At 36.5% G+C, this 12,883-nt stretch overlaps 1 protein-coding gene across 1 annotated transcript in view; it reads right to left on the minus strand.

Annotated features, from left to right (window-relative positions):
- Window positions 1-740: 740 nt before the first annotated feature.
- Window positions 741-12,883, minus strand: part of LOC124167627 (vacuolar protein sorting-associated protein 13B) — a 104,655-nt gene continuing 92,512 nt past the window's right edge. Inside the window, exons 48-55 of the mRNA XM_046545610.1 lie at window positions 10,107-11,704; window positions 7,909-8,356; window positions 6,609-6,785; window positions 5,713-5,883; window positions 5,243-5,433; window positions 3,702-3,950; window positions 2,854-3,030; window positions 741-2,087 (exon numbers count right to left, since the gene is read on the minus strand). Coding sequence (XP_046401566.1) covers window positions 1,599-2,087; window positions 2,854-3,030; window positions 3,702-3,950; window positions 5,243-5,433; window positions 5,713-5,883; window positions 6,609-6,785; window positions 7,909-8,356; window positions 10,107-11,704 — 3,500 coding nt within the window. The 3' untranslated portion in view covers window positions 741-1,598. The remainder of the gene's footprint in view (window positions 2,088-2,853; window positions 3,031-3,701; window positions 3,951-5,242; window positions 5,434-5,712; window positions 5,884-6,608; window positions 6,786-7,908; window positions 8,357-10,106; window positions 11,705-12,883) is intronic.

The raw sequence follows: 12,883 nt of genomic DNA on the forward strand, positions 1-12,883 counted from the left end.
GCATCGCTTGTAAAAAAAACAGTAGAACTGGGTCTGACTGAAGGATAATGAAGTGTAGTTAAAACATGTGCACTATGTTGAATGAATAAAATTAAAATATAAGGGGATATATGAAGGCTGCATTTTTCCGGGTTTCACCACACTGTCGTTGAGATAGATACAACAGTTTCTCCTGCATTCCAGCAGCTGTCTTCAGGTCAAAGTGCTTGATTCCCTGTCATGGCCACCATTATATTGGAGGTTGGTCGCTATATAATGGCGGCCAAGATATGGCATTAAGCACTTCGACCTGAAGATGCCTGCTGGGATGCAGGAGAAACTGTCTTCATAACAACGACAACACTGTAAAACCCGGAAAAATGCAGCCTTTATTACTATCGCACCGTGGAAGCCTTCTCACCAAAGGAATAGATGACTAAAAAGTTGAAATACACAGTATAATGAGCAATTTCTCAAATGCTTGAATCAGTACCCAAGTTATGGTGATGTAATAATATAAATAATTGATCGAGTTTTTGTACTGCCTATATGACAGCATTAATTTCTCCGGAAAATAAAATCGTACGAGAAGAAAAATAACAGCAGTTAGCGCCACCGATCTAGATACTTAAGGTTAAATAATCGTCTAAGATGATGAGCGAAACTTATTCATTAGTATCCTCATTAGTGTGGCTTGAAAATTTTCTATTTTACTCTAATTGATAGTTTTAATTAATAATGGAGATATTAATAGTTCTCTATTGATTTGTGACCATACTGATATATTTTTACTAACTCAGAGATGCATATTTTCACATATCATCCATTCCTACCACATATGTACAACTTCATGACTACCTTCCTTGTGACTAAACCACACGTGCCTTGATGTCTGCAATGTGAATTGCAAGGTTATTTACATAATACATGAACATAACCAAGGATGGAGGATACTATAAGTTTTCACACCAGGCATAAGGATTCCAGAAAAATGACGATTAAAAAATTGTAATAATTTTGCTGTAATAGTAGGTTAGACTTCCATCAACAAGAAAACACAAAAATATATAAAAACCCTGATCTCCTCCCATATTGTCACTTTAAGCGCTGTAAATACCTTGGAAGCAGAGCAAAGAACACAAATGTATTCATGATTTCAGAGAAACCAGTGCTAGGATAACAGTAATAATATTCACAGGTTTGAATAAAGTACTAATGATTTTTTTCAGTCAACAAGAATATACTTCACACAAAATTGAACATTGATAAAAGGTGGTGTGCAATATGCTCCCAGATTTACATAAATTCTCTCTTCACCCCTACTTTCAATTCATCAGATAAATTTTCAGCCATCACTAAACAAAATACATGTTAACAACAATGACTTATACAAAAGTACGCAGTCATACCATTACAACCAAAACAATCACTAATACACAATGCATTATCCATTCTCCCTATCGGTGCAGATACAAATGGTCCCAATTTGTTGCCATGAAATTATCAAAAATTATAAACAAACAGATATAGGATATTTATAAAAGAGTCAACACAAATGAATAACCACCAAAAATGGTAAAATGACTGAAATATGCAAAAGTAGTGAGGTGGGAAGATCATCACAGCACAGGATACCCTTTTCCAAGGGATTGCCTCTTTACAAGCTTCAAGAGGGATAAAAAGTGGACTCCAGCAGCTGGAGCCACATGGAACATCAGTGGCAATCCAGGCTGAACGACCATGTCTTGAAGCTTGCAAATATTTTCACTGTATGCAGCCAAATGCTGATCACTGAGTTCTCCACTACATGATCCACTTTTCTCGGCAAGGGAAGGGAAAGATGATCGTGCAGAGGACGTAGAGGGCACAGGGGACGATGATCGAGGTGCCCGGGGGAGGGATGGTGATTGGGACCTCGAGGAAATCGGAGACACGTTTTGAGCAGAGCACACAGCAGACGCTGGTTGTGGAGCAGGGGGCAAAAACGTCCAATCATTCATAGTTGTTACACCAAGAGGTCCAGAAATTTGCACAGGACACACAAGTAAAGAGGAATCTCTCACATACTCCGCAATGCGAGACCGAGTAGAAACAGGAGGCACATCAGCCTGAAAAGATAGTTTTCACTCATTACTTATAGTAAGGAGATTTTTATGCTAGCACAGTCTGATGTATAGTACACCATGCATTAAAATTGAATAGCACACTATACTACAGAGGCAAAGCAGATGCAATAAAAGTAGGTAAGACAGCTTAAGGGGCCCTGAATCCTATCCTTCAGGAATGAAATATCTACCTCAGAAATGATCAGTAGAATATACCAAATCCATATTTTTAAGTGTCAAAAAATAAAAGAGATATTATGATTATGTATTACTTTTTAACCTGTTCCCTTTCAGCAATATTATTTCCTTGTCTATTGAACCAGTGCGAATTATGTATGAGTGACTAGTCTCTTGGATTTCAAGAATAACATTGAATTAAATGTAACTCCGAGGTAGCCTCTTTAATCAAATGCTTTGACCATTATCAGTTTTTCTTTAGAGACAAATTCTGTTATTGGAAAAAGTACATTATAACCGTGATACCATTTTTATAGATATGTAGTAAGTCAAAGCTTTTAGTGAGTTTTATCAAGGGAAATAAATCTTTAGGCTTATCAATAACTGATTGCATTGAGTTGTCAAACATGAAAAATGAGCCCTTAACACTTACGCCTTCAGCTCTTTCAAAACCTTTGAAAAGAGACCCTGGTTGAGAGCAGCAGAAGCTTTCGCTATTGCCATCACACATAATAAATGAGCACCCTATATGAGTGTTCCAAGAAGAACAATTCTTTTCAAAGTATTCTGATCTAATCCATACAACACTTACTCCAGTCACAGGCTCAATCATGTGAGTCAGCTGAAGCCTTAACAAGGTAGGATCTGAAGACGAAGGCTCCATGCCACTGACTTCTCTCAGAGATATCCAGAAGAAGTCATTTGGTTTTTCAGATGATGCAGTGCCCTTAGCTTCCTTCTGTTCCTCCAATTTTACAATTAGAAGACCCTTAAATATCAAAGAAAAAGGAATATGTAATAATACTCCTAACAATTTATTACTGCATTACACCCAGCAAAAATGAAAATAGGTTCCTCTCCCACAGGCTCAAAGCCAAATTCATATTTTTACATGTAACAGTCCCTTCATTGGTAGATGGCCCCTAATGTGGAAGTATTTGGCTACAACCTAATGCGGCACTTTCTGGTAATTTGAAAGAATTGTCTCCAGGAAATCTTTTGTTATACATGTATGTCCCATCCAAAGTATTTAATCATATTCAATGTCATATCAGGCTCAACATTCTCCTTGTTCATGAAGTTATTTAGGAATATTTCAAAAGTACAGGACTAAGACAAGATAAGCCTAAAAAAAATGATGTTATTGCATTGATATTATGCAAAAATGAATATTGTAACGTGAGAAACTAGACATTACAAATCATTGACTCCTCATATTGAAAAAATAATTTGTATGGGCGACTGAAACACTTGATGTAAACTAATGAATGTTTGCATAAGTTCAGTGGGTTTTAAAATTAATAAGTCAAAGTAAAGCTTTCAAATACATATTTATATGAGGGAATGCACATTTACAATATTGCTTAAGGTAAATCAAAATTGATTATTTTAAAAGCAAAATATCATGAAAAAACTACAGTGATGCACAGAAAAAAATACCTCAGTAGTAAGGATTATCGTCACTGGGCTGTAGACTCCTGCTGGGCTGACAGACATTGCTTCCATTATCATATAGCATTTGAATCCCTTGATATCTGCGTATGTGAGGGGAAGCGCAGAGGAATTTGGAAAAAGAATAGGTGGAAGAAAGGAGCATGATTTCAGTGAAAGGGGCAAAATTTTCCAAATGTACTTCAGCTGAGAATCACTTGAATCGTTTATAGTTTCAATCAGAGGCGGCTGTCTTGGCTGTAAAGAATGCAAAAGAGAATTTAAACAAAATTTATTCAAATATGAAAACAATTTAGAAATAAAGAAGAGAAAATATAAAATATAACAATCGATGAACAATATACACCACAATAAAAAAGCAATTTTGTAATGACTATTTTGCTTAACAAGCAATTTGTTTTGGTTTTAGAGAGAAGCAATAGAATGGTCAACTGTAATTAAATGAAGACATTCGAAAAATGGTATTAAAATTAAGACAATTAGCAATAAAAAACAATCATTCCACATTTTTAAGTCCAGTTTATATGGATTGCCCTTAAAACACTGGTACTTTTTCTCAATTCTGTACTAAAACACCTATGAATATTTTTGTCATGATATTGCAGACACAATGTAGGTCGTTGCACCTGCAGTGGTGACATCATATGTGGTGTATTTAAAATTTTGTATCAACACCTTCATATTAACAGCTTGCTAGCCAAGGAGCTTTGTTTAATTTCACAATGAAAAAGACTTTATGTTTCACATAGAACGATCAACTACATTTATAAAACTGAATAAAGGCCGCTAAAGGCGAATGATTACGTGCATGATCATATTGACGCTGTATTAGCCTTGACTCGATAGAGGATTAGAAGAATAAGAAAATGAAATTAACAATATAAAACAGCCTCTTATTGCTACCAATACCACAAATTGGGAAGTTGCTACATGAATTACAATACTGAAGAGTGTTATGTTTAGATTAGACAGATAATTATGACAAGAGAAGTAAATTTTGAAATAACCTTGATCCTAATTTGCTCACCTATGCTGAAGATTTGTGGTAGCAGATAAGCTTCCTTTCTACGTGTGCATTTAAATTCTTGTTGAACTTAGTATGTTTACATTGAATTTTTGGGAAGTGGGTGCAAGTGGTTAACCCCTTTGCAACCCTCTGGTTCATGATAAATTTTGGGAAATGACTACTTTTGTAATTTGAATAGAGAATTTTCATAGCAGGAAAACATTACAATAAAGAACTACTATAAAATGCCCTTCTAACACAACTAATGTTACACTACTGTTTGAACACAAGCTCCATTGCCACACATACCAAACACCACACCCATCGCTCAGTCATTATGCCACAGGGGACGCACCGAATGCACCCCTCAAACAATTTTACATCTGGTGCTCATGATTGTGACTCATTATTTGCAGGAAATGATATTAAAACTAGAAAGATTATTTCCAAAAATGGAAAAAAATAGTCAAATATGCATGTCTATGCAGGTTACCCAAATGTACACCCAAATTACAACACTCACCAAAGGAAGGTTTGACCATCCAGTACCATGAAGGAGACCTTGACCAGTTAATGCAACTAACTCAGCTGCTCCAGATAAAGGCTTAGTGATCACACCAACTAAACCCTTTCCAACTCCAGATACAATACTTCCTTGTGAACCTTCATTGACCATGGATTGCATAGGGTGATAAACAATTCCACCAACAGCACCTATATTGTGGTGAAAATTTCAAGTGTATCACATATTGAACAGTTGCATTTATGACAGAAAATGCCTCAAGTTTTAGTAATCATGCAAACTCATTTTCTTTTTCATACTATTACATGTTAACAATACAACAAAACGGAGTTTTTCAGGATTTTTTAATGGAAGTTTATTGATTTTCCTTTCATTCAGCACCAGGCGTTAAAATAATTTTTTTTAAACAATAATGTACATAAATGAGATTCACTTAAACAAAAAAATCCATTAGTAGATAATATAGTTACCTAACAAACTGATTCCAAGTCCTGTAAGTCCCCTGAGAAGTCCTTGAGCAACACCTTTAGGAGGTCTTCGGCGGACTTCTTCACTCCATTTTCTGTGCTCCTCGTCTAATGTCAATTGGTCTAAATTGCGAGCAACACTTGAAGCCAGCATGGTCACAGAGGTAACAGTACCTGAGCAAAATTAAAACGAAAACTAAAATGATGACATTATCGTATTAAGAGGCTTTAGGTGATAAAAAAAGAGAAGAAACTGAATGGATGGGAAAATTTTCTTCAATGAAAGGCGATTCTTATTTTAAGTAATTCATCCCAGTGATAACCAATCATGCAGTATTTATTTTACCATTATATAGATACTAATTTTGAAAGCAATCTTTGCTATACAAACTAGTAATAATACATATTCAATACAAGACCACTTCCTCAAGAAACCATATTTCTCTGAATATTGTCCCCGCCCCTAATTTTGAGGCTTCATTTTGGGAATATAAAAAAATGCATTGGAATATAGCCCCCCTCCTTTACTTTTACCACAGGCATTTTTGGAAAAAAAAATGGGAGGACTATATTCTGATAAATACGTAATACACATAGGTATATACCAATTTAATAATTTTAACTTGAACCAATGTTTTCATAAGTAGAAAATAAAATATTGCACCATCATATGAATGCCTCACCATCACAACCATCTCACATTCCAATTGCGATAGAGGATGAAAATTTTAACTGACAGTTGATTTGAATGATATTTACTTAAAACTGAGAACAGCAAAGCCAATTAAGGAATAAAAGCAATTGCATTTTGTAAACTCTCCAAACTTGTGCTCATATGAGTGCATTTTTACAACCCTTTTCTTATTCCATGCATATTTGCATATATGTATCGGACATACCAGCAGTAATGTGCTTCATCAATGATGCAGAGCCATGAAGTACACCAAGAACAAACCCCCAAGGACCTTGAAGAATCCCAGCTAAAGGCAGGTGAAGGAAGTCACGAATGCCTCTTCCAACAGTGCATGCTAAACCGCCAGGACTTCCAAGCAACTCCAGAGATCCTAATACCCATCCTGAAATCCATCAATATCTATTTAAGGTCTCATTTATTTTAATTTTGAATTTTGAGTTTCACTCAAAACACAAATGAGAAATACATATACTGAAGTAACTGAAATCCATGGAAAGTAAGAGAGTAACTGAAAAATTAGACATTACAAAGTAAAGAATGCTCAGTGAGAAAGTGTCTAAAAATGACTTTTAAATCTCACTAATGCCTATAAACAACTTTTAGATCTCATCAATAAAAAGAACAGACTTGCATATTCTTGAAATGACCTTTTTTAAGTATCACAAAAAGGCAGTCACATGAAAGATAAACTTCAAGCAGCATTTTATTCATATGAAGATATTAAGAATTACAACTTGTATAAAGTAACATTCATAAAGTTGTCAGCATATACCAAAAATGGCAATTTTTTTGTAATTGTTGGGAAGCACATATGTTCAAGAATTTCCAATGAGGTATCTTAAACTAGTCATAATTCTCAAATAAAAAAAAAGCCATTTATAGTTATTGATAGATATATTTATTTGAGCTTTCTTTTATTTTCTTTATTGATAGATTATTTAATGAAAGATTACTTATTCATTGGCACAAATATTTAATGCATCAAACTTCCATCATCATCACCAGTCATCAGTCCGATGATTGTCTCGGAAAGCTGGTCTGGTTTCCACAGCATCAATTTTGACATGCCTGCCGATGTTTGGGAAATCGAGTTGGTTCCCATGTTCACGGCAGATGATCATGGCTTAAGGGATCAGCCCTGAAGATGAAAACCAACTCGGATTCCAAAATGCTGGCAGCCATTTCAACATTGACCCAGCCAGAAACCCAAGTGGCCTTCCATGATGCTATATGCCCCGGTCCGACACCTAACATGTTCGTCAAATTTACATTTACCTTAACTTTATACCAATTTTCAGCAGACCCTTTAAAAAACAAAAAATATATTGTGCGAAAAATCCACAGAGGAAAAAGCATAGTGCCTTGACCGGGCGAATGATTTTTCGCACAATTTGTGCATTGCGGGTGACTCCGCAAAAGTTATCACCGTGGCTAGTCCTGGTATACTTGAATAAAAAATATATAATTCACGGTATGCATAACGTTACATTTTATTTGACTCTCACCAGCACAGAGTAGCACTCCAGAGCGGTAATGCACAGTCAGGGCTCGACCAAGTTCATAACTTGATGTGAAGAGATGAGTCCTCACAAATGATGAGAACTGAAGCGGGGAATGGTTGGCTGCTATGTAAACACCTGCATAAGTATGAAGGCTGACTAGAAGTGAAGCAGGGCTTAGAGACAGTTTTTTTAACCGAAGAGGCTTAGCAACAGCCAGTGACTCCAGGAATGGCTCTTGTGGAAGAAATATATGCCCCGGGGACCAGGGAGAGTGGGGAGGGAATTGATCAGCAGATATGTGATCCCTTGGCTCTGAAAATAGAGAGGATTCTGCTGATTGACTAACACTGGGTTGAAATAGAAGACTGGATGGAAGTAAACTTAAGCATATATCCATGAGGTACAGATCAAACGTATCTTCTAGGTACAACTTCATGGGCCTTGTGTTAACCTGCAAAAGACAGAATAACAAGCAGAATATAGAAATAAGTATCAGATGCAAATCAAGTCAGTTCATTACTAAATAAGTAAGTAATCACAGCATTGATTAAAATGATTAAGTTAAGACTTCATGCGCAAGCAAGTCACGAAGAAAAATCCACATAGTACTCTACCACAATACCTAACCATGTAACTCAGATTCTTAAGTAGGAGTCATGTATGAGACAACACAACTTCTCATAAACTTCCCAAATAGAGAATTTCCCACATGAGAAGCCTATATAATTAAAAACGCCCTCATCCAAATTCAAAGCAGTCCCAAACAGTCCTCCATTTAATAGACAAGTTCTCACTCCAAGTGTAAGCAACTACATCAATATTACACACAGTCAAATTCAGAAGTATTAGAGTAAATTGAGCAGTGCTACTTTTGCCACAGTTCGGAGGAAGAGCTCATGTATTATGTATATCCATCATCTTGGAATGAGGGAAATTCAAATAACTTTCATGCCACCCATAGTACTGAAATTACGGCATCATTTAAGGGGATTATTGAAAAAATTTGCAAAAGGTTTAAGTTTTCATTGATAGCACAGCACAAGATTGAGACAAAATCCAGTACCAAGACTTAAATTTACTTACATTAGTAAATCAACACATTGATTTGGACAAACATTTGACCACGAAAACTCTGTTTGTGAGCATAAAATTTAGAAGAAATAAGTTGTGGTATAACTTTAAACAATGCCACTAACTGTTACAATTATGAGAGATGTGAATTCTATTCAAACTTCCATCATTCTTAGACTATGGAAAATACACGAACTCCTTTCTTGAAATGCCCTGAAAGTCAGTGGCAAAGCACAACTCAATTCTTTGCATTAATTTTTGAATTCGATTAAGCAATGTTCAATCACATGTGGAATAGGCAGTTCTAACTCAAAGTATATGTTATAAAAGCAACAAAAAAGAGTTGATAAAAGGGACTTTAAGTGATAAACTGATAAGGCATTACGGACGAAGGGTCTGTTTAGATATGAACTACCATTGCAAAGTGAGGTAGATTGAGTCAAGAGAGTCTTTACTTGACTCAATCTCCTTCCTTCCTCCAAAGAATGGAATTAATAGTATTAAAACACTCAGAATAAGTTAACAGGCTTTAACTCCAAATGAATCAATGAATTTATGTATTACCAATGTACTAATAAAAAATCCCCATTCCTCTCTTGTAGGGACAATAAGGGCTCTGGAATGCAACTTGTTACACCGTTGTTGTCCACCCAAAACAAACCCTGCATGGCTCCATGTGGAATACTGAGACTCATTTAAGCGTAAAAACCTTAATTACACCAAGGGAGATCTGCCATGAAAAAATCATTTGAATTAGCTGGGATTCGAACCCAAACCTCACACCAAGCTAAGCCTTAGCTTGTTGATGTAACTGGTAGCTGTTGAGCAAGTGTAGCATACCAGACCGGCAGTTAGGAAGACTGAATCCCAGGTAACCAAATGATTTTTTTCATAGAAAATTTCACCTTCGGTGGACATAACTTTGCACCAAGTGCACACATGACAGCATACAAAGTCACTTGTTTCATGCAGTGCCTTTGCTAAAGGGTAATTGAGATTTAAAAAGGAGTATAAAAAACATGACCTTTTCTATCAAGAATTTCAAAAATTGAAGAAATAAGAAGCATGATACATGCACAGAAAGCCATAAAAATATTAAAAAACAATTTACAATTATAATACTCCCTCACCTCAATAGTTTTGAGCAGGGAAGTTGGATGATAACTGTCTCCCAATTTCACACCAGCTATCACAGTTAATAATGCTTCTTTACGTACTTCTGAAACAAGAGAGGATGGTTTCGAAAGCAAGGCAGATGAAGTCACAGAGTTCACAAGACAGGGATTATAAGGTGCACCATCACGGACGAGAATGACAGGGAAATCATAATTCACATGCTGCTGGTTGTCCAACTGACAGTCTCCAACAGACATTATCACATTTAACAAGGTCGCAGATGCAGCATCTGCAGGTTCAGACGTAATGCTCACATCATTCAGAGATAAGAGAATAGCTTCTTTTCTTTCCCAGGGTGGATGCAAATCATCCATAAGAGAGAAACTTGCTCCATTCAAAAGAAAAGTAAAGTTCATTTGCCATTTCTTTTCACCAGCATGGGCGGGGTAACCATAATTGTAGGCTGATAGGAGGAAAGAAAGAGAATATGGAATGAATGACAAATATTGGCAATCATTAGAGTCTGCATACATTGTAGTAGAACTGGTGGTAGCAACTAAATTGGAAGAACTTGAATCTGCTTCATTCACAGATGCAAAAGATGCTGCAGCAGATGGACCAGAAGTTAAAGGTGCACTTGACAGGGGATTTCCAAGTTTCGCAGACAAATAGGAGGCATTTGAAGGCTCAAGTGTAGCACCTAAACGCTCCCTCACATCTTTTGCAAGGACGGATGCCCTTGGAGCAGGTTCAACAGTTAAAAGTATGAGACATGACTTCCCCCACTCACTGTTCGACTGATTTTGCCTCTCCGCCACACGAACTCTGACGTCCCGGCCAGGAAATAGACGAACAAATTGACCCTCTGGGCCAGATAAATGTAAATTGTCTATTTGAACACATTCACTCCACATGTCAAGTGGGATATCCTCATCCAGGGGGAAGTCACCGCCAGCCAGTACAAGGGGTGGTTGCAGATCCCCAGGGGAATATATGTCCGGAAAATTTGATGACCGACTTGGAAGACTATAGAAAGCTGACGTTCCTGATTGAATCACAGTTAACCATTGAAGATGCTCTGAATCCGATGGTCCTAAATTTGGATCATTCTTCTCCACTTGCCCAATTAAAATATCAAAACTGCACAAGTTAAGAACTTCCAGTTGAGGACAGGGATCATCATGAATGACCAGGAAACTTTGACCCTCCTTTTCATGCATTGTCATCACAAAAGGGCGATTCGCCACTTGAAGTGTGCTATCTGCCGGATATCCAACTCGTCTCTTCATGATCCTTGACACCCGGTCATCTTTTTCTTCCACAGATGGCAATGGGATGGTAAAACTCACACGCTTTGGTTGTGAGCTGGAGGGAATTCCACCCAGGCTAGGGTTCTCTGGAGGCATGCCAACCTTTAAGGGACATCCGAAGACAAGATCACCAGATGGCCCATCCATGCCCAACTGAATATAAGGCTCAAGTCTCTGCTCTCCAACAAGTCGGGAATAGCCATCATGCCTGGTTAATTGACTACTAGGTTGAATTAGTGTCCATAAGATGATAGGCCATCCGAGAATATGGCCTACATCACCAACTTTTCCATCATGAGACACTGAAAGAAAAAGCATGTAATTAAGGAAAAATAACTGATATGGGAAATCAAAGGCAGCATGAAAACTGCTAGAAAATTGAAATAACAATTTAGAAATCTGAACTGAAAAACAGTGAAAGTTTCATTTGTTCTTTCATCAGCCTCTCAATTTCATGGTTTAAGAGTAGGCATTTAATTTTCATCATGTTACAAAAACAAACAGAAAGTATTATTTTCTATTAGATATGCAGATAGTTTTGAAAATTTTAATAACTTTAAAATTATAGGAAATATTTTCAATGAAAAATTCTGGTGAGTAAAATGGATATCTGCATCATGAATAGTTCATTCAAGTCAATGAAACTTTCATAGCACAGAAAATCAGACGAATAGTTTCGTGAATTTTCACAATTTCAAAATCCTTGCCATTATCTATTGCATACCGACCTATTTCTAACCGATTTTTCCAAACACTCACTGATTCCCCGAGTTTTTCATTTTCAGAGGACTAAAACTCCCTGATTATTCCACGTACTCCAGGTTAGTGGATACCCTGGACCTTGATGGAACTCCCTGAATATTTTTTTTCCTATTCAACCATTTACATCATTCATTGCATACTTCTAAGGATAAAATCACATAAATACAGACTTGAGGCGTTATGGTAGTGACAGTTGCGAGCTGCTCCAGATGACTTATACTGACCATTTTCCTCTCCACTGGAATTCACATATCACTCAATTATGGAACAACTGGAGAAGATATAGACTAGCAGTTTTCTTCATTATATTAAAGAGATGTGTATTCATATGATATTACAAAATGCATATTTTTAAGGAATGGGCAGATTTAGGATTTTTAAAAATCCAGATCCGCATCGAATCTTTGATTTCAGGAGTCAGATCTTAGGATATTTTCAGATCCAAATGCATTTTTAATTGCCTGCTATAAAACAAAGTAATTATTCAAGTTTCTTCTGGGTACATCCAATCTAAGGAATGCTATTTTGATTGTCATACATATTTCAATATTTTTACTGATTAAAAATTCATTTTTATGAGCTTTCGAGTTATTTTTTAAAAACATTTATATCTCTATATGTACAGAATCTAAATGGTTACGGTTGGGTTTCAAGTATACCGGGACTAGCCACGGTGATAACTTATACGGGAGTCACCCGTGATGCACAATCGTGCAAAA

Source organism: Ischnura elegans, chromosome 1, assembly GCF_921293095.1.
Source record: "Ischnura elegans chromosome 1, ioIscEleg1.1, whole genome shotgun sequence".
NCBI lineage: Eukaryota > Metazoa > Arthropoda > Insecta > Odonata > Coenagrionidae > Ischnura > Ischnura elegans.